The sequence below is a fragment of the Chiloscyllium plagiosum genome, chromosome 21 (assembly GCF_004010195.1).
Source record: "Chiloscyllium plagiosum isolate BGI_BamShark_2017 chromosome 21, ASM401019v2, whole genome shotgun sequence".
NCBI lineage: Eukaryota > Metazoa > Chordata > Chondrichthyes > Orectolobiformes > Hemiscylliidae > Chiloscyllium > Chiloscyllium plagiosum.
Genome location: NC_057730.1, coordinates 53,872,688 through 53,891,785, shown reverse-complemented (window position 1 = coordinate 53,891,785; position 19,098 = coordinate 53,872,688). Strand labels below are relative to the sequence as shown.

Here is a 19,098-nt window from a genome sequence, read left to right as displayed (position 1 = left end):
TGCAAGCCTGAATATGGTTGGGCTGGCTGGGTTAGTGAAGCTAGGATATATACCATTCAGTTAGATTCAGGAATAAATGAAGTGAATGTGAGAGGAGAGATCTTTCAGCCAGAGGATTAATGTTCTGAGCTATTAGCTGAAGGAACTAATATTATTGTGGGATCTCAACTCTGACAGTGCTTTTCTTCTGATAGTTTGCATAATAATAGAGATAATAAGAATATATTTATCCATTTTTCACTTGCAAAGTTGTAAAGCAGTTAGAAAAGCTGATTCCCCATATTAATGCTATGCAAGAGCACTAAGCACATTAAACGATTAAGAAATACCTCCTGATTCAATGGCAGGAAAGCCATTAACCCATTCCCTCAGTTCTTGGTAGAAGGTCTGGTTTGCTTTGTTATACTGATTGCTTTGTTAAATCTCGATTTAAGTTCTTGAAAGTGCTTGGCTCCAGTCACTGATCCTTGAAGCAGAGATGGCATGGCAAAGCAGGAACATGCAAAGGCAGTGGGAATATGGACAGGGTGAGAAAGCTGGCCTGAGGTTATACCTAGGTGGCAATATTGAGGACAGAGTTAACCACATCAGGAAGATACAAATTGACAGCTGGGACAATCAGAACTGAAATTATCATTTGAGGCAAATAAGCCAATTAGCCAAAAGCATATGTAACCAGAAAGTTGGAAACAGGAAGTTTAGAGAAATCATAGAGTAATAGGATCATTTAATACAGAAGATGCCCTTCATCAGTCTTCACCGACAAAAAGTACTACACTACATTAGTCCAATTTGCTCGCAGGTGGTCTGTAGCCTTGAATGTTATGACATCTCAAGTGCTCATCCAAGTACTTTTTAAAGGTTGTGAGGTTTCCCAACTCAACTATCCGCCCAGACAGTACATTCTAGATTCCCACCACTCTGTCCTTTTTATGACCCTTGTCATTAGCCCTTCAACTAAGGGAAACAGCTGCTTTCTATTCACCCTGTCCACGTCCCTCATCAATCAGCTCCCCCCCACCACCCCCAGCCTTCTCTGCTCTGAAGAAAACAACTCAAGCTCACCCAACCTCAGAGCTAAACTACTACTATCCCAGGCAACTTTCTCATATATCACATCTATCCTGTATATAGTGCAGTGACCAAAACTGCATGCTATGCTTGAGCTGTGGCCTAACCAAAGATCCAACATACCTCTCTGTTCTTATCATTTATGCCATGACTGAGAAAGACAAGTGTCTCCTTTGCCTCCTTAACAACTCTATTAGCCTTCCCTGCCACCTTCAGAGATCTGTTGAAAAGGACCCCAAGATTTTTCTGTTCCTCTGAGCTTCCTAGTATCCTGCCATTCATTGAGTACTCCCTTGTCTTGTTACTTCTTCCAAAGTGCATCACTTCTCACTTTTCAGGGTTAAATACCATCTGCCATAGATCTGCCTATTTGACCAGTCCATCTATATCTTCCTATAACTCAAGACCCTTCTTCCTCACTATCATCCACCCAGCCAATCTTCATGTCATCCGTAAACTTACTTCTCCATCCTACCCCCACATTTTCTTCTTTATCATTTTATTTATATATATATAAACAATAAGAGACGCAGCACTGATCCCTGTGGTACTCCAATGGACAGTGTCCTCCAGTCACACAAGCAGAACTCTGTCCCCTACCACTAAGTAAATTTTGGATCCAACTTGCCAGGTTACCCTGGATCTCATGTGCTTTTACTTTGTTTTTCAGTCTCCCATGTGGCACCCTGTCAAAGACTTTTCTGAAATCCATATAAACTACATCAGCTGCACTACCATCATTCATATACCTGGTCACCATCTTGAAAATGTCAATCAAATTTGCATCTCCAAGTGGAGACCAGTTCTTCCTTCAGAATTTTCTGCAATAGTTTCCTTTTCACTGAAGTGAGACTCACTAGTCTCCAATTTTACTCTACAGTGGACCCACATTAATTATTCTCCAGTCCTCTGACATCTCCCCTGTGGCCTGAAAGGATTTAGAAATGTGGGTCAGAGGCCCTATACTTTCCTCCCTCATCTCTCACAGCAGTCTGTCAAACTGCTCAAGAATTTCATAATCCTGTTTCCCAAATTTTATACTTACGTTCTCCATCTCCCAAGTGAAGACAAGTGTGAAGTACTCATTTAACTCTTTATCAGTGTCTTTTGGCTCCATGCCTGGATTATCCCAGTCTCTATTGGGCTGTACTCTTCCCCTGGTTTTTCTCTTTTCCTTGATATACTTATAGAATATCTTACTCATCAGTGATTTTTCACGCCCCCCCCCCCTTTGCTCTCCTAATTGTTTTCTTAACTTCCTCCCTACACTTTCTATATTCCATGACGATCTCCTTTGATTTGCTCCTATTGTACCTGTTAAAAACCCTCTTTTCTTCATAGGGTAAAAACAATGACTGCAGATGCTGGAAACCAGATTCTGGATTAGTGGTGCTGGAAGAGCACAGCAGTTCAGGCAGCATCCTGAAGGAGCTTTGAAATCGACGTTTCGGGCAAAAGCCCTTCATCAGGAATAAAGGCATGATGCCCAGGGGTTGAAGTGTTCCGAGGCAGAAGATGAGGCGTTCTTCCTCCAGGCATCGGGTGGTGAGGGAGAGGTGGTGAAGGAGGCCCAGGACTTCCATGTCCTCAGCTGAGGGGGAGTTGAAATGTTGGGCCACAGGGCGGTGTGGTTGATTGGTGTCCCAGAGATGTTCCCTAAAGCGCTCTGCTATGAGGCGTCCTGTCTCCCCAATGTGGAGGAGACCGCATTGGGAGCAACGGATACAATAAATGATATTGGTGGATGTGCATAAAACTTTGATGGATGTGGAAGGCTCCTTTGGTCCTTTTGCACCTCTGCCCTCAGACCCCACCCCTCCAACCGTAACAAGGACAGACTCCCCTGGTGCTCACCTTCCACCCTACCAACCTTCGCATAAACCAAATCATCCGATGACATTTCTGCCACCTCCAAACGGACCCCACCACCAGGGATATATTTCCCTCCCCACCCCTTTCCGCCTTCCGCAAAGACCATTCCCTCCGTGACTACCTGGTCAGGTCCACGCCCCCCAACAACACACCCTCCTGTCCTGGCACTTTCCCCAACCACCGCAGGAATTGCAAAACCTGCGCCCACACCACTTCCCTCACCTCCATCCAAGGCCCTAAAGGAGCCTTCCACATCCATCAAAGTTTTACCTGCACATCCACCAATATCGTTTATTGTATCCATTGCTCCCAATGCGGTCTCCTCTACACTGGGGAGACTGGATGCCTCCTAGCAGAGCGCTTTAGGGAAAATCTCTGGGACACCCGCACCAATCAACCACATCGCCCTATGGACTAATATTTCAACTCCTCCTCCCACTCAGCTGAGGACATGGAGGTCCTGGGCCTCCTTCACCACCTCTCCCTCACCACCCGACGCCTGGAGGAAGAACACCTCATCTTCCGCCTTGGAAGCTGCTGCTTCTAGTCTCTGTGCAAACAATCTGAGTACCTGCCACATTAGTGACAGCCCAAGAGTAACTCCTGGGTGGAAGAATGGACAGTCAAGAGCACAGTAGGACAGGAGGGTGCAATGTCCATAGTATTGTCATGGAAGAAGGTATGAAAAAAAGCATTGCACTGTGATGGACCTCTGCTAGATATTTAATCACTGCTAGCTTGACTACATGTGGAATTGGTCATCCTGAGCCCAACATGGAAGTGAAATTTAGGCACAGGCCTCTCTTCCTTTACTTTCAGCCAAGTGACTCGTGCACCGATAACAAATTTCTGTCCTACTTCATACTGCGCTGATAAGTTGCTACTGTGAAGACCATTTTTTTTTATTTTTCTGTATTTTTGACTAAGAACTGAAAAGGGAAAAATAACTGGGTTTCAAAGGATTGTTGGAAGATTGCTGCACTTCTTAAAAGCAAGTAACCTGACAGTCAGTGTAAGTGTAGATTACACAGTTGTTGGTACAGGCAGTGGGGAAGACAACTTACAGACCAGCTGGAGCCAAGGGCCTGTGCACAAATGGGGATTTGGCAGGTAACAAGTAGCTGACTGGTCTTACTCCACCAACCACTTATTAATGATAGAGACCTCCCACATGTCAACAGCTATGTGATTCGTTCCGAAGTAACTGAACAGCTTATGGATATTTAGCCAGACAAAATTGGACCTCTGGAAGAGGAGAAGTTTTCTTCTAAGCAGTAAAGCATTTTTTATTTATTCATTCCTGGGATATGGGCATCACTGGCTAAGCCAGCATTGATTACCCATTCCCAATTGCCCAATTGCATCAGGAAGTGGAGAAGTTGATGTTTTGGGTGTAACCCTCCATGAAGTCTTGAAGAAGGGTTACACCTGAAACGTTGACTTCTCCACCTCCTAATGCTGCCAGGCTTGCTGTGCTCTTCCAGCCTCCTGCTTGCCGACCTTGGATTCCAGCATCTGCAGCTTCTTTGTCTCTAGATCAGGTAAGACAGCAGATTTCCTTCCTCAAAGGACATTAGTGATTCAGATTTTTTTTTAGATTACTTACAGTGTAGAAACAGGCCCTTCGGCCCAACAAGTCCACACCGACCCGCTGAAGCACAACCCACCCATACCCCTACATTTACCCCTTACCTAACTCTACGGGCAATTAAGCATGGCCAATTCACCTGACCTGCACATCTTTGGACTGTGGGAGGAAACCAGAGCACCCGGAAGAAACCCACGCAGACACGGGGAGAACGTGCAAACTCCACACAGTCAGTCGCCTGAGGCAGGAATTGAACCCGGGTCTCCGGCGTTGTGAGGCAGCAGTGCTAACCACAGTGCCACCGTGCCGCCCATTGTGTCACCGTGCCGCCCATGTTTTGCTATATTTAACAAAGGTTACATAGTTGCCATTAGGCTAGATATTTTTACTAAACTTAAATTTCACCATCTGCCATAGTGAGATTTGAACCCATGTTTCTAGAACATTAGCCTGGGGTTCTCAGTTACTAGTCTAGTGACATTATCACTACACCACCACCTTCCTGTCAAGTCTGAATATAGCCAGTGTATTTCCCCTCGGCAGTTGCTATAATAATTAGTAAGTATTTCACACAGAGTGGTTTGTATGTGGATTGAACTGCCAGGGAAAGTGCTAGATGCAGATACAGTAACAACATTTAGAAGACATTTGGACAAGTACATGAATAAGAAAGGTTTAGAGGTATATGGGCCAAATGCAGGCAAATAGGACTAGTTTAGCTTGGGAAACTTGGTCAGCATGGACAAATTGGACCGAATTATCTGTTTCCATGATGTAAGTCAGAGACTTCTATAAGTGTGAACCAATTACTTAATGCCTTATGTAAACAAGTGAAAGTATCTGGTGAAGGAAGATTGAAAAAGAGTGTTTTCTGAACATCTCAGCAATCCTTAGACTGCTGAACTGCCTCCCCAGTCTTTGCCTTTGTCCTGAACACCCATTAATTTGTGTGTGGGTGTGTGTGTGTAGAGATATGGAGTTTCATAAGTTGATTAGTAGGTTCACATGCCTGTAGTTCATAATCGCTCAACTGCAGTTAGAATCCATTTATTTGCAATAAATAGCATTCTTATTAAGTACTAAAACCTGACACAAACTTTCCAGCAATTTGGGTGTAAATGACAGGTAACTTTGGGAATTCTGCATAACATACTTAATAAAATTTGAACTTTTGTGACAATTACACGAATAGCAGGGCTTGATTTCAAGCCCAGTGAAACATAGCACTATGTTTAACAAAACAGTTATAGAAAAACAAACATCTTCACTGGACTAAAACATTGAGCTAACCTTTGAAATCCCAACTACTTCAATTTGCTGTCTTTAGCCTTCTTTAGCCTTATGAACACAAACTGAGCTGAACAACATTTTGCTGCATATGGCTGATGAGAAATGAAGCTGCCAGATTGGTTCAAAATTTATTTTATAGTCAAATGAAACCAGCAAGGACCAGCAGTAAGCAGTATTAAGATCAAAATGTGATATAATTGTGAATGAGAGAGATCTGGAAAGTGGTTGTTATTTTGGCAATAGCTTGTTCTTGGTTTTGGAGATTGGAGCAGTTATGAAAAAGCTGTTTAACAAATTTCACAACAGTCACTCTGTGTCCGCCTTAGGATTCATTTTCAATTGTTAGAAGTTGAAGAGTTAATGAGGGTGCCTTTAACCTGCTAAAAAGCAGGTGAGAGTGGTTTGAATTCGGTGTTAAATGTTGGAAATCTGAAATGGGAACTCAAACCACCTTGAAACCACCCACTTCCATTTGTGACAGAACCATGAAAGCACATACAGTTCTTCCTCAGGGAGCAGGTCAGTCATGAAGCCTTTTAAAAGGAGCCTTTTAACAAAGCTTCTATTTTTAAACATTGTGGAGAGACTCCCTGGTTTTGAGAAACTTAGGCAGCTAAAGGGATGAGATTATCCATTCAATAAGTGCCTTCACAGCACTGTTTGTGGGTTACAAATGACCAATGTCACAATGTCCCCCAATTACCAGCTCCCCGATCTGGGCGATCTTTCCTGAACTACAGTATTTGAAGCTTTAAAATCTATTACCTTTGACTTTATGTTTTTAAATTTACGATGAAATCCATTACTTTTGCATGCATTAATACTGCGTAAGCCAACAATCAGTAAAAATTGTAATATTCAGGAAACAGAGTTCCAAGAAGTTGCTATATCCAACTGTTCCAAAATATGACTTGCATTCAGTATTGCCTAGGGACAAGCCTTATTATGAGACCTCCAGTCAGTCTCTGAAATAATTCAAGGGCCACTGAAGCATAGTTCAGAGGTTACAGTCAGTTGGAGCTGCGGGAAGAAAGAGTGCCAGGAGTACTCCATGCAGAATAGTGCTGCTATATAGGCTATTGGTTCTATATAGTTGGGCTCAGGGAGAATTCTCAAGAACATCTCAGTACAGTTAGACCTCAGAGCTAGTCTTGGAAGCCAGCAGATTCTGTGACAATTGGGGCCTGGTCTTTGGAAAGTTTTGGAGCTGTGAAAGGTTCAGTTGTAGCCTACACACAGTTAATATACCAGTGAAGCAGAGAATGAGGGCTGGAAAGTCCACGTGCGTTCTTTTGTTGGATTAGCTGAATAACATAAATAAATAACCCAGAACAGTACTAACTTGGTGCAGCTAGGTATCTGTGAAAAGTGGGTGTTGTGCCTGTGACTATATGCTGAAGTACAGGTTTCAGAGTTCTGGAGAGCATAGACCGAGGAAAGGAAGATGAACTACCAGAACGTGAGCAGACATTGAGGCAATCTGTAACAGAGTGGCTTTTGTGGGTGTTCTAAAGCTAGAAATTCATGGTTTCTCTCTTGACCAGATTGATTATTTAATATGTTATTTGGGCTGTTCAATCAAAGTTTGTCTGTCTATCTCAGGTTAGTTTCTCAGTTCTGTGTATTTGTGTGTGTGTAGATTGTATTAATGTTCTAACTTTGTGTAGTACATTTTATTGCTCTTTGTTCAAAACCTTGAAATTTTATTGCGTTATTCTCATAGTGAGTACCTGGATTTCACTTACTTTTAAAAAGAAAAAGCGACTGGTGTCTAGCCAGACAATAACAATATTTGATGGCCTGGTTTGGTATATGAACAGTTAAATGGCGTCAATTTTTTTTAGAGAATATTGAGACCAATACAAGTCAATTTTTCTTTTGTGCTAGCACATATTGAACCTCTTGTTCACAGTGAAGCTCAAAGAAGTTAAAAATCACACAACACCAGGTTACAGTCCAACAGGTTTATTTGGAAGCACTAACTTTCAGAGTGCTGTTCCTTTATCAGGTGACAACCTGGTGTTGTGTGATTTTTAACTTTGTCCACCCTAGTCCAACACCAGCACCTCCAAGTCATGAAGCTCAAAGACAACCCACACACTTCTCTCCCAGTTCTCTCCCCAACCCTCTCACTGGAACCCACATTGTACTGTACAAACTGATCAAGCTCTGCCTGCTGAGTTTTTTCTTATATTCATTCATGGGATGTGGGTGACATCCCTAATTGCCCAGAGGGCAGTTAAGAACCAATCAACTGCTGTGGGTCTGGAGTCACATGTAGGCCAGACCAGGTAAGGATGGCAGTTTCCTTTCCTAAAGGACATTTGTGAACCAGGTAGGTTTTTCTAACAATTGGCAATGGACTTTTAATTCCAGCTTTTTTTTATTGAATTCAGATTCCACCATCTGCCATGGCAGCATTTGAACCATGGTCCCAAGAACATTGTCTGGGTCTCTGAATTAACAGTCTAGTGATAATACCATTAGACCACTGCCTCCTGATTGACAGCAAACACCACCATTCTGGGCATCCCTCTATCATTCAATTCCCCAAACAATAAAGTCAAGCTTGCCATATTGCCTTCTTTACCACCCTATCTACTTGCATGGCCACTTTCAGGGAGCTATGCACTTGAACCCCAAGATTCCTGCATACATCAATACTGTTCAGGGTCCTGCATTAACTGTATACTTTTTCTTAACATTTGGTCTCCCAAAACGCAGCTCCTCACACTTACCCTGATTAACCTCCATCTGCCAGTTCTCTGCCCATGTCTGCAACTGTTCTATACCCCTCTATATCCTTTGACAACCTTCTATACTATTCATAACTCCACCAATGTTTACATCCTCTACAAATTTACTAACCCACCATCTACATTTTCATCCAGGTCATTTATATATATCACAAATGGGCGGCGCGGTGGTTCAGTGGTTAGCACTGCTGCCTCACAGCGCAGGGGACCCAGGTTCAGTTCCTGTCTCGGGCAACTATCTGTGTGGAGTTTGCGCATTCTCCCCGTGTCGGCATGGGTTTCCTCCGGGTGCTCCAGTTTCCTCCCACAGTCCAAAGATGTGCAGATTAGGTGAATTGGCCATGCTAAATTGCCCGTAGTGTTAGGTGTATTAGTTAGGGGTAAATGTAGGGGGGATGGGTCTGGGTGGGTTGCTGTGGACTTACTGGGCCGAAGGGCCTGTTTCCACACCGTAGGAAATCTAATCTAATCATACAAACAGCAAAGGTCCCAGTACAGATCTCTGAATAACAACCTCTACCACTGCCCCCTGCCTTCTACAGGCAAGCCAATTCTGAATCCACGCAGCCCAGTCACTCTTAATCCCATGCATCTTAATCTTCTGGATGAGCCTACCAGGACAGACCTGCCAAAAATCTTACTAAATTCCACGTAGACAACATCCACTCTCAAACCTCATTGATCACCTTTTTCACCTCTTCGAAAAATTCAGTCAAGTTAGTAAGCCATGACCTGCCCTGCAAAAAGCCATGCTGACTGTTCCTAATTAGGCCATACTTTTCCAAATGTGCATAAATTCTAACCCTAAGAATTCTTTCCAACATCTTCCCAATTATTGATGTGAGACTCACCAGTCTGTAGTTTCCCAGATTGTCCCTATTTCCCTTCTTGAACAGAGGAACAACATTAGCTACACCTCAGTTCTCTGGGAGTTCTGCAGTGGCTATTGAGGATACAAAGATCCTGGTCAAGGCCCCAGCAATCTCCTCTCTTGTTTCTCTCAAGAACCTTGGATAGATATGGCACGGGGCTCAGTAGTTAGCACTGCTGCCTCACAGTGCCAGGGTCCCAAGTTCGATTCCTGCCTTGGGTGACTTTCAGTGTGGAGTTTGCACTTTCTCCCCATGTCTGCGTGGGTTCCTCCAGGTGTTCCGGTTTCCTCCCACAATCCAAAGACGTGCAGGTTAGGTGAATTGACCATGCTAACTTGTCCATAGTGTTAGGTGCATTACTCAGGGGTAAGTGTAGGGGAATTGGTCTGGGTGGGTTACTCTTTAGAGGGTCGGTGTGGATTTGTTGGGCCGAAGGTCCTGTTTCCACACTGTAGGTCATCTAATCTAATCTAATCATACCAAGAGGCCTTGGACACTTATCTACCTTAACGCTTCTTCAAGAAACCCAATGTCACTTCTTTCTTGATCTCAAAATGCTGTAGCATATCAGCATACTGTGCACAAATTTCACTATCTTCCATATCCTTCTCTTGGGTGAATACTGATACAAAGTACTCATTTAGGATCTTACCCACACCCTCTGCCTCCAAGCAGAAGTTCCCTCCTTTGTCCTTGAGTGGCCCTACCTTCTCCCTAGTTATCCTCTTGCTCTTAATGTATGTATAGAATGCCTTGGGGTTCTCTTTAATCCTGCTTGCTGAGGTCATTAAATGGCTCCTTTCTTGCTCTCCTAATTCCCTCCTAGAGTTCTTTCCTCCTTTCTTTATATTCCTCACAGGCCCTGTGCAGTTCCCATTGGTAATTCCATGAAATTGAAAAATACATAATTGAAAGAGTTAACGTGTAACAATTCCTGCTTTTTATGTATTAATAACTTTTTATGTAGAGTCTAAGCCTTTAAATCTGTCTTCTGCATTGGATGTTGATTTTCGGTATCTTCTGTGAGGTAGCCTGGGCATTATGGAGATTGTAGACTGTTCTTAAGAACAACTTGGTGATGCATGCTGTGTCCATGATAAATTATCTATGATCCATTTGTGCTCCAGTTCTTTAAATGAAAATTGGAACTTCATCCATTTACAAACATCAGTTGGGTAGCACCACATTATCTCTGTGAGCATCAAGATGAGTGCCTGTATTGATTGTTTTGATTGTTTTTCTGGCAGGTTTACATCCGGATCAAAGATGATGAATGGAATGTCTACAGGAGGTACACTGAATTCAGAGCACTACACATCAGACTACGGACCAAGTTCCCTTTGGTGAACACCTTTAATTTCCCACCTAAAAAAGCTATTGGAAACAAGGTACTTTTGTATTGTTTTGCAAAATGCACACATTTTAATAATTATAGAAACAAATGTTGCTGATCATTCATGTTTGAAATATGCACACTGATACTTTCAATGTAACTTTCCCATTGTAGGTAAAGCTTATATTTTGGACCCACAGCACACTTACATTAAAGTGAAAATTATAATACCTTTTAAACAGAAATAGCATGCGAATGTTTGTAATTGCTTTGAATTTGTTTGCTGGAATGTTTTGGGATTTTATTGCCCTCTCTCTCCTGTGATTAACCAAAATTAATAGGCAATCAAGTTACATCCAAACCAACTTTCTTTTAATGGGTTGTTTTTAATCCCATATTTTGCAATCAGCCACTGGTATTGCAGAGAGAAAGGAATTATTGCTGTTTAGAAAGATAGAAGAAAACACCAGATCTTTAAAGAAATTGGTGTCAATTTTATTCCAGTAATGCCACAAATGATGCCCTTTGATTTTATCATGATACTGATAAAGGAGCTGTGTAGTTGAATGAGACTACTGGAATTTCTGTGGTGATGATTTGTTTGCAATATTACTTTTTATAATGCCAAGATAAAATTGATGAAAAGCTATTGGTGTAAACATTAAGCAAGTTAAATAATGACTCACTGTTGACTGAATGAAACATTAAAGTAGAGCCTGGTGTTTTGTCCTGCAACACAGCAAAGGATGATTTCTGTGGTAAGTGATACAGATGGACGGTAACAAATTGGATAATTTGTTATCACACTGTGACACCTTTGATAATCCACTTCTGAAACTGCATAAGAGCAAATAGCATTGTGCTAATTAACTCCCACAACTCTACTTTCAACATGTTTGCTTCATTATCGCAAATTGCTAAAACTTCAGATGCTGTGGAAATAGATATTCTGCATGAGTAGCAATGTGTATTTGAAAGAACAACTCCATGGAGTGACTGAAAAAAACATATATGAGCAAATGAAGAAATAAGACCAATTGGAGTAGCCTTTTTGCAGAGCAATCAAAGACCAAATAAGCTGCAAGATTTTGTGATACTAGATTGGACCCTACTTGTCTCAAAGCTAAGCTGTACTGAACTTCTTTAAGTGCCTATTTCATGCAATAGTGGGACTTTGATGGGCTGAAGAATCTTAATACAGCAATTTTATAACAGTATGGTGACTTCCAGTCAAAATTCTTAACAGCGCTAGAGCATCAGTAACCTTTGGGGGACTGTCATGGAGCTGATGGGGACCTCATTCACGGGCTGAAGAACCAACCAGAGCATTGTTCCATCTCTCTTAAGTAAAGTCCTGCAGCAACTTAATCCATGCAGGCATTTTACAGGCCAACATTGGAACGACCTTGGATCAAGGACCCCAGGGATTGAAGTGACCAAACTGGGTGAGGTGCCAGCCAATCAGAGGACATCCCAATTGACTAGGCACGCCACCAGGGAAGTGACAGCTGTTGCCAGTTAGACACCTACCTGAAGCCTAGTATCATCACCAGATCGTGGGCAGGAGAGGTTGGTGCAAGGGAGAGGTGACTTCATCTCAGCATCACTGCTGCCACCCCCTTCCCATTGCCAGGTCCAGCAAGCATGTACCCGAGTGCCTGTTTTAATAAGGGAACCACCTATGAGCCAGAAAGCGACATCACATGGGTTTGTTTGTTTTGATCGTGAGGCCCCACACTGTGCTGGGTGCAGACCAGCAGTGGCAGGATAAGACCTTTACGTAGGCATTAACTTCCCATTTAAGGACTTAAATTGGTGATGGGGCTGAATGGCTGTCTATGGACCTTCGCTCTAAAGAAATTATTTGCCTAGGACTGTGTCCAAATTTGTCACTTGTCTGTCTGAATAAGTGACTTTGCAACACCAAACTCACCTGAGGGGAGGGAATGAGATTCTGTCCTTAGTCTTCTGGAACTCGTACTTTTTGCCATTTATCAAGAAGACTGTAAGTAACACTCGTGTGAAGGCTTTTAACTAGCCACTAAATATTGACTGCATTCCAGACAAAAATTGAGGACAGATTCTGCCAATCAGACAAGGCGCTGGAAAAAGAATGTCAATACTAAGCAGCAAATGAACACATTTGTAAATGATACATTTAGAATTGTTGATTTATTATTTGAATAAATCTAGATTATCCTTGTTATCATCACCAAGAATTTGCATTGGAGAAAACCTTTCTTTAAATATGTTCCTGAAAAGTAAATTCTGTTTGCGTTTACTTAAGATGCCGCATAATATCTAATGCCCATTTCCGTGTTAGTTAGTTTCTCTTTCAGTTTTTCCCAATGTATCCTGGTTGCCAGGATGCTGGTTGATCAGCTTCATGTCAACCATCATTTTTGGATTTGTTGGGTGGTTTTGCTTCTAGATGCCCTCCCTGTTTATCCAGGACAATACACACTGGCTCATCAGCACCAATGGCTGAATCCTTTTGTAGTCAACAAATCCTGGAATGGGACTTGAACCTAGGGTGGTTTCTGCTTCGAGACAGGAGACTAGTGACTTTAGATCCTAGTGTATGTTACATGGCTTTTTTCAAAATAATAAATCATTTGTAACCCAGATATTGTACGGAACACAATATTTACTATAAAATTAGGCTTTGTATTAATTGTTCATTCAGTTCGACTTCATAACATGAGAAAGGCTCACATCTAAACTTCAGAAGCATAATATTCTAATGATCCTATTCTTGTGAAACAACACACACCCTGACCTAGTTTCTGTTGTTGTAAAAACTTCACATACGTGTGTATATACTATCTGTCATGTTTCTAATTTCAGATAAATGAAAGATAGGAATTGGGATATTTAGTTTTAAAAAACTGTCCCAAATCAGAGTGTGTATAAGACACAAGGGGTGCAAACTCTTAATTAATGTCCTACATATAAAAGCCAATGTATCATCTGTGATTCAGTGGCAGCAATCTAAGTTCCTTGTCAGAAGGCTGTAACTGATTCGACTCCATGACAACTTGAGCACAGAAATCCAAACCTTGCAGTACTGAGAGAATGTTGTACTCTCTGAGGTTAATTAGCATTAAACTGAGTCCCCATCTCTGTCTCAGGTGAATGTAAATGATCCCAAGGAATTCCTATTAAAGAAGAGCAGGGGGGTTATTGCCCAGTGTCCTGGCCAACATTTGTCGCTCAGTCGGCATCACAGGAGAAAGATTATCCGATGATTCCCACATTGTTATATGTGAGAGATAGCTCTGCGAAAATTAGTTGCTACATTTCCTACAATGTAATGGTAACCACACAGCTAAAGTACTTCAGTGGCTGTAAAGTACTTTGGGATGTCCTGTGATTGAGAAGGACACTACATAAATGCAAGTCATCATTAAATTTGAAGTCAAACCTGAAAAACAATTAATCTTTAGTTGCATCTCCCATGTAAGCCCTTCATCAGGAATAAGGCTTGTGGGCTGGGGGCTAAGAAATAAATGGGAGAGGGGTGGGGTTGGAGGGAAGGTAGCTGAGAAAGCAATAGGAAGATGAAGGTGAGGGAGAAGGTGATAGGTTTTGGGGGGGGTGGAGCGGATAGATGGGAAAGGTGATGGACAGGTCAGGAGGGTGGTGCCGAGTTGGAGGCCTGGGACTGGGATAATGTGGGGGGAGGGGAAATGTGGAAACTGTTGACACATGGGAGAGGGAATTGAAGTGTTCAGCCACGGGTCGGTGTGGTTGGTGGGTGCGGGTGTCCCAGAGATGTTCTCTGAAATGATCTGCAAGAAGACAGCCTGTCTCTCCAATGTAGAGGAGACCACATCGGGTGCAACAGATATAGTAGATGACATTGGTAGAGGTACAGGTAAATTTCTGTCGGATGTGGAAGGATCCTTTAGGCCTTGGAAGGAGATGAGGGGAGTGGTGTGGGCGCAGATTTTGTACTTCCTACGTTGGCAGGGAGAGGTGCCAGGAGTAGGGTGTGGGCTGTTGGGGACGTGGACCTGACGAGGAAGTAGCGGAGGGAATGGTCTCTCCGGAACGCTGATAGGGGTGGGAGGGAAATATATCTCTGGTGGTGGGGTCTGTTTGGAGGTATCCAGCAAGGACATGAAGGTCCTGGGCCTGCTCCACCGCCAAACCGTTACCAACCAACGCCTGGAGGAGGAACGCCTCATATTCTGCCTTAGGACCCTGCAACCACACAGGATAAATGTGGATTTCAACAGTTTCCGCATGTCCCCTCCCCCCACATTACCTCAGTCCCAAGCCTCCAACTTGGCACCACCCTCCTGATCTGTCCATCACCTTTCCCATCTATCTCTTAGCCCCCCAGCCCACAAGCCTCATTTCTGATTAAGGGCTTATGCCCGAAAAGACGATTCTCCTACTCCTCGGATGCTGCCTGACCTGTGCTTTTCCAGCACCACACTCTCGATTCTGCATCTCCAATGTTCTTATTGATCGAGCTTTGTGGATGTGGAGGTGCAGATTCCACTTAGCAGCCAAATAATACATTCTATATTACAGTGTTATGAGGTGCTCGTTACACTGCTCCTCGGGTTAACACATAAATTGAATTGTTTCACTTGTGGAGTGTATGGCCACTCATATATACTTTCTCCATCTAAGACTTAATATCAAAAGATCATTAATGGATCTTCTCTAGTAAAGATAAAACTGTTGATTTATAATGCAACAAAGCTAATTTAATAAATATAAAACCAGTAAGCACATTCAGTTTGTAACATGAAAACACAAGTGAATGAAATGGACTTCTCTTAATAGACATTCACTTTGTGGAAAAGTAATATTTTGGTCAATAAATCTCAGTTCTTGAAAGCACAAAGGATATGATTTGAGATATTCAGATGGCTGTCAATCTGATATTCTAGCATGCGTAGCTAGGTATCCACAAAAATAGAAGTTATCTTTGGGATCTTGGCAGATATAGCTTGCTCAGGAAATATGGTACTAAGAAGTCTTCCAATCACTGTTAAAGAAGAAAGTCAGATTTTAAACTGGATTCATCAGAAAGGTGCTTCAGAAACAGAAATTATTTGAACATATGAGTTAGGTGCAGAAGTTGGCCAGTAGGCCTCCAGAGCCTGACATGCCATTGAATAAGTTGTGGTTGATCTGTCTGCTCCACATTTGCACTTACCCCATTGCAACAAGAATAACTGTTAGTTCATGAGCGTAAGGAAAGGAAGAAAGGTGGGTAGAATAATGGCATGAGCAGAGTGGCTTGTGGCAAAATAGATAGGGAGGCAGGATGGGTGGTTGTGGGTTAGGCCTAATAGATTTGCTTCATAGGGTTTGGAGAGTCAGATCTGAAGCAAAGAGGGGTTTGCTGAGGCGTCTGGTTCAGGAAAGTGTAGGGAGCAGATTTTGATGAGGTGGTGTCAGATTAGGTCAGTCAGCTGTGGAGTTGGGTCAGGTATCACGTTGAATCTGAACCATAAGATATAGGGGTAGATGTAGGCTGTACAACCAATCAAGTCTGCCTGGAGCAAGTGGCATGTGTCTGTGATGAGGCTCATCTGCCCACAATATGTGTGTCAGTGTGAGGGATTGTGAACTAACTGTATGGAGTGGGACTGGATTTGAGTCAGACTTATGGTTAGCCAGGAGTCACAGCTGGTTTTTATTCCACTCCTACATATTCTGGCTGACTATTCAATTAAGTAAACAGGAACCATCCAAAGTCTTCAACTCTAACCCATAGTTGGGTAATTTTCTGGAGGGTGTGTTCCAGATGCCAGATAGTTGTCCATTGCAAGTTTATAAAACTTGGGCAATTGCTCTGTCGTCATTGCAGAAAGCTTTCAGAAGGGTCTCACCACACACTGTTCAGAATACATCTGGTTGATGACTATCCAGAGACTAGGCGATGTGAGCCATAATAATATCCTCACGAGCAGTGCCACAGAGATCCATTACTATGCTGCTTTTAGTCTGTAAGTATGCGTGACTAGTATACATTAGATTGAAAATCATGAAGGTCTAATATCACAAATTTGCATTGTAAAATAATTTTAATTAAAAGGGCTCATTATTGTTTCTAAATAAATCCTGTAAAGTGCTTTACACACCATGCTCAGTCAGTGCTCAAAGGGAACATAGCATTGCTATTTCTTATTTATTCTTTCTTCCGGTATATTAACATTCCAGTGGCATATTCTTCTTCATTCTGAGCTCTAGATAATGTTAGCAATCTCCCACTTACCCCTTTGCCTTGTGTGTTTTAAGTCTGTGGTTAAGAGCAAATTAAAGGCTTTTCTCTGCGAATGATCACAAGCATCAATGTGCTTCATCAATTGCTCTTAAAACAAAGCCAATTAAAGCAATTATTCCAGGCTTTCAGAAGCTAGCTGAAATATTGTATTTTCAGACATCTTTAAGTGGAATATTGAAGAGAAAAGCTGTTTCACAATTATCATAGTTTAAGCATCTTGATTACAGGTATGTAAGAAATTAAACATCCCCTAGTTTACTATTTCACATTGGGCACTGTAATCTACATAGTTAAGGACTTGAACAGTGTAAATTTAAATTTTGTCACATCAGGTGGTGAAATTTAATTCAGTAAAGTTAGTGATTAGTGGGTGAGCCCCAGGTAAACGATCATGAAAGCTTTTGGATTGTTGTAAAGAATTAACTGTTCTCTTGTCTTCCTTAGGGAAGGAAAAACAATCTCTCCTGTTCAGCACATTGAAGATGCCTGGCATTTTTTCTGATGGGTACACAGTTATTGGAAGTCAGTTGGCTGCTGCCTTAGCAGCAGACTTACTGGACAGGGAATCGAACAGGGGGAGCATTGCGCCCATAAATTGGCCAGCTAACTCAATGTTTATGGCCAAGAATCAGGACTAATTTTGTCCCCTGAAGTTTTTAGAGATTGTGATTTTTCATCATGACTTCATTTGATGAAAGTAATGTGTAGTTAATGTACCAGGAACCGTATATTTAATCTGTTTTTCACTTTGCTGAAGGAAAGGAACAAGAGAGGACAGTTGAGTCAACAAGATTTCATTGAGCAGTAACATGACGTTGTAATTTTGATTTAAAGAAACACTGATGGCAAAACAATTGCAATCAGGTTGGTGCTGGAGGTTGTTAAGTAAATCTGTTCACATGCTGAACCTCAAACTCCAAATTATTTGGCCAGAGAGACAAAATACTGCACTTTTAAACATTGCCAAATTTCCTCTTGCCAAAGGCTAAGATTTGCCAGGAAAGAAATAAAAAATAAGATATTTCTAATGAAAGAGACTGGATATTGGCGTGTGATATTCCTCACTTCTGTGCTGATAGTTCTGTCCTACTCTATCATGCTCTTGCAGCACTAATCGTAAATGGAGGACAATGTTAATCTTGAATCTCGTTTCCAGGTTGGATAAACGGTCAGTAAAGGGGAATTATTCCTTGCTGTTATGAGCTACTAGTTGTGCAGCATGTTAAGAACGTGGCAAAATTGCTAACATCTATCATAGATGAATGACCATGACAAACCTCCAGGTCCCTTTCTTACTTAGAATCGTTGACTGTTGTGTCTTCAGCAGCGATAAAGACAAATTAGATTTGGTTTTGGTTTTGTTCAAGCATTCCCTTTTACCCAGGAGTAAAGTTACTATGAACAAATGTGACTTCAAAAATTGATAAAACGCCAAACATTTATATCAGCAACAAAATTGATGAAATGGCATTGAGATCACTTTTTTTTAAAGCTGCCTCAGTGTATATGATAGGATAAGTTAATTTGAAAAGAGCAGTATATTCAGATAGCGGGTCATGAAGGTATATTGGATTCTGAGAAATTGCCTTGTTCGTAGCTGCAGAAGACAGAGAAGTACAATCCAGTCAAGAGGCACACTGTAAATCTTGAGTTACCATAGATAAGAAAGGTTTGAGTAAGAACTACACTACCAAAAAAAAACTCATACTGAGACTTGAAAAAGGGCAAAGACCCAGAATAAAGACCCCTTTCAAATCTGGGGGTTTCTAATGCTGTAATTAAGGCAAAGGCATAGTAACTTGGTGATTTATTTTACCCTCCTCTGGCTTCAGAATGCTGGCTTTTGAATTCCAGCCTCTACTTCTTCTGAGTGTTTTATGCAATCATATTTTATACAATATATATACTGTTAGCAGTACTGAATGCTCAAGTTTAGTGCTACAATTCCTAGCTGTTTTTTGATACTGTCAATTTGCCAGAAACAGTTGGAAGCAGTCACATCCATCAAGGTATGGCACAGAATTTAATCAGTGTGATAATGGTAACCCTGAAGGATAATCATGGCT

The 19,098-nt window shown here is 41.9% G+C and overlaps 1 protein-coding gene across 1 annotated transcript in view; it reads left to right on the top strand.

Moving 5' to 3' along the window:
• snx29 (sorting nexin 29) overlaps window positions 1–19,098 on the top strand; it is a 495,640-nt gene that overhangs the window by 417,664 nt on the left and 58,878 nt on the right. The window contains exon 18 of the mRNA XM_043711094.1: window positions 10,697–10,837. Within this exon, the coding sequence (XP_043567029.1) occupies window positions 10,697–10,837 (141 nt within the window). The remainder of the gene's footprint in view (window positions 1–10,696; window positions 10,838–19,098) is intronic.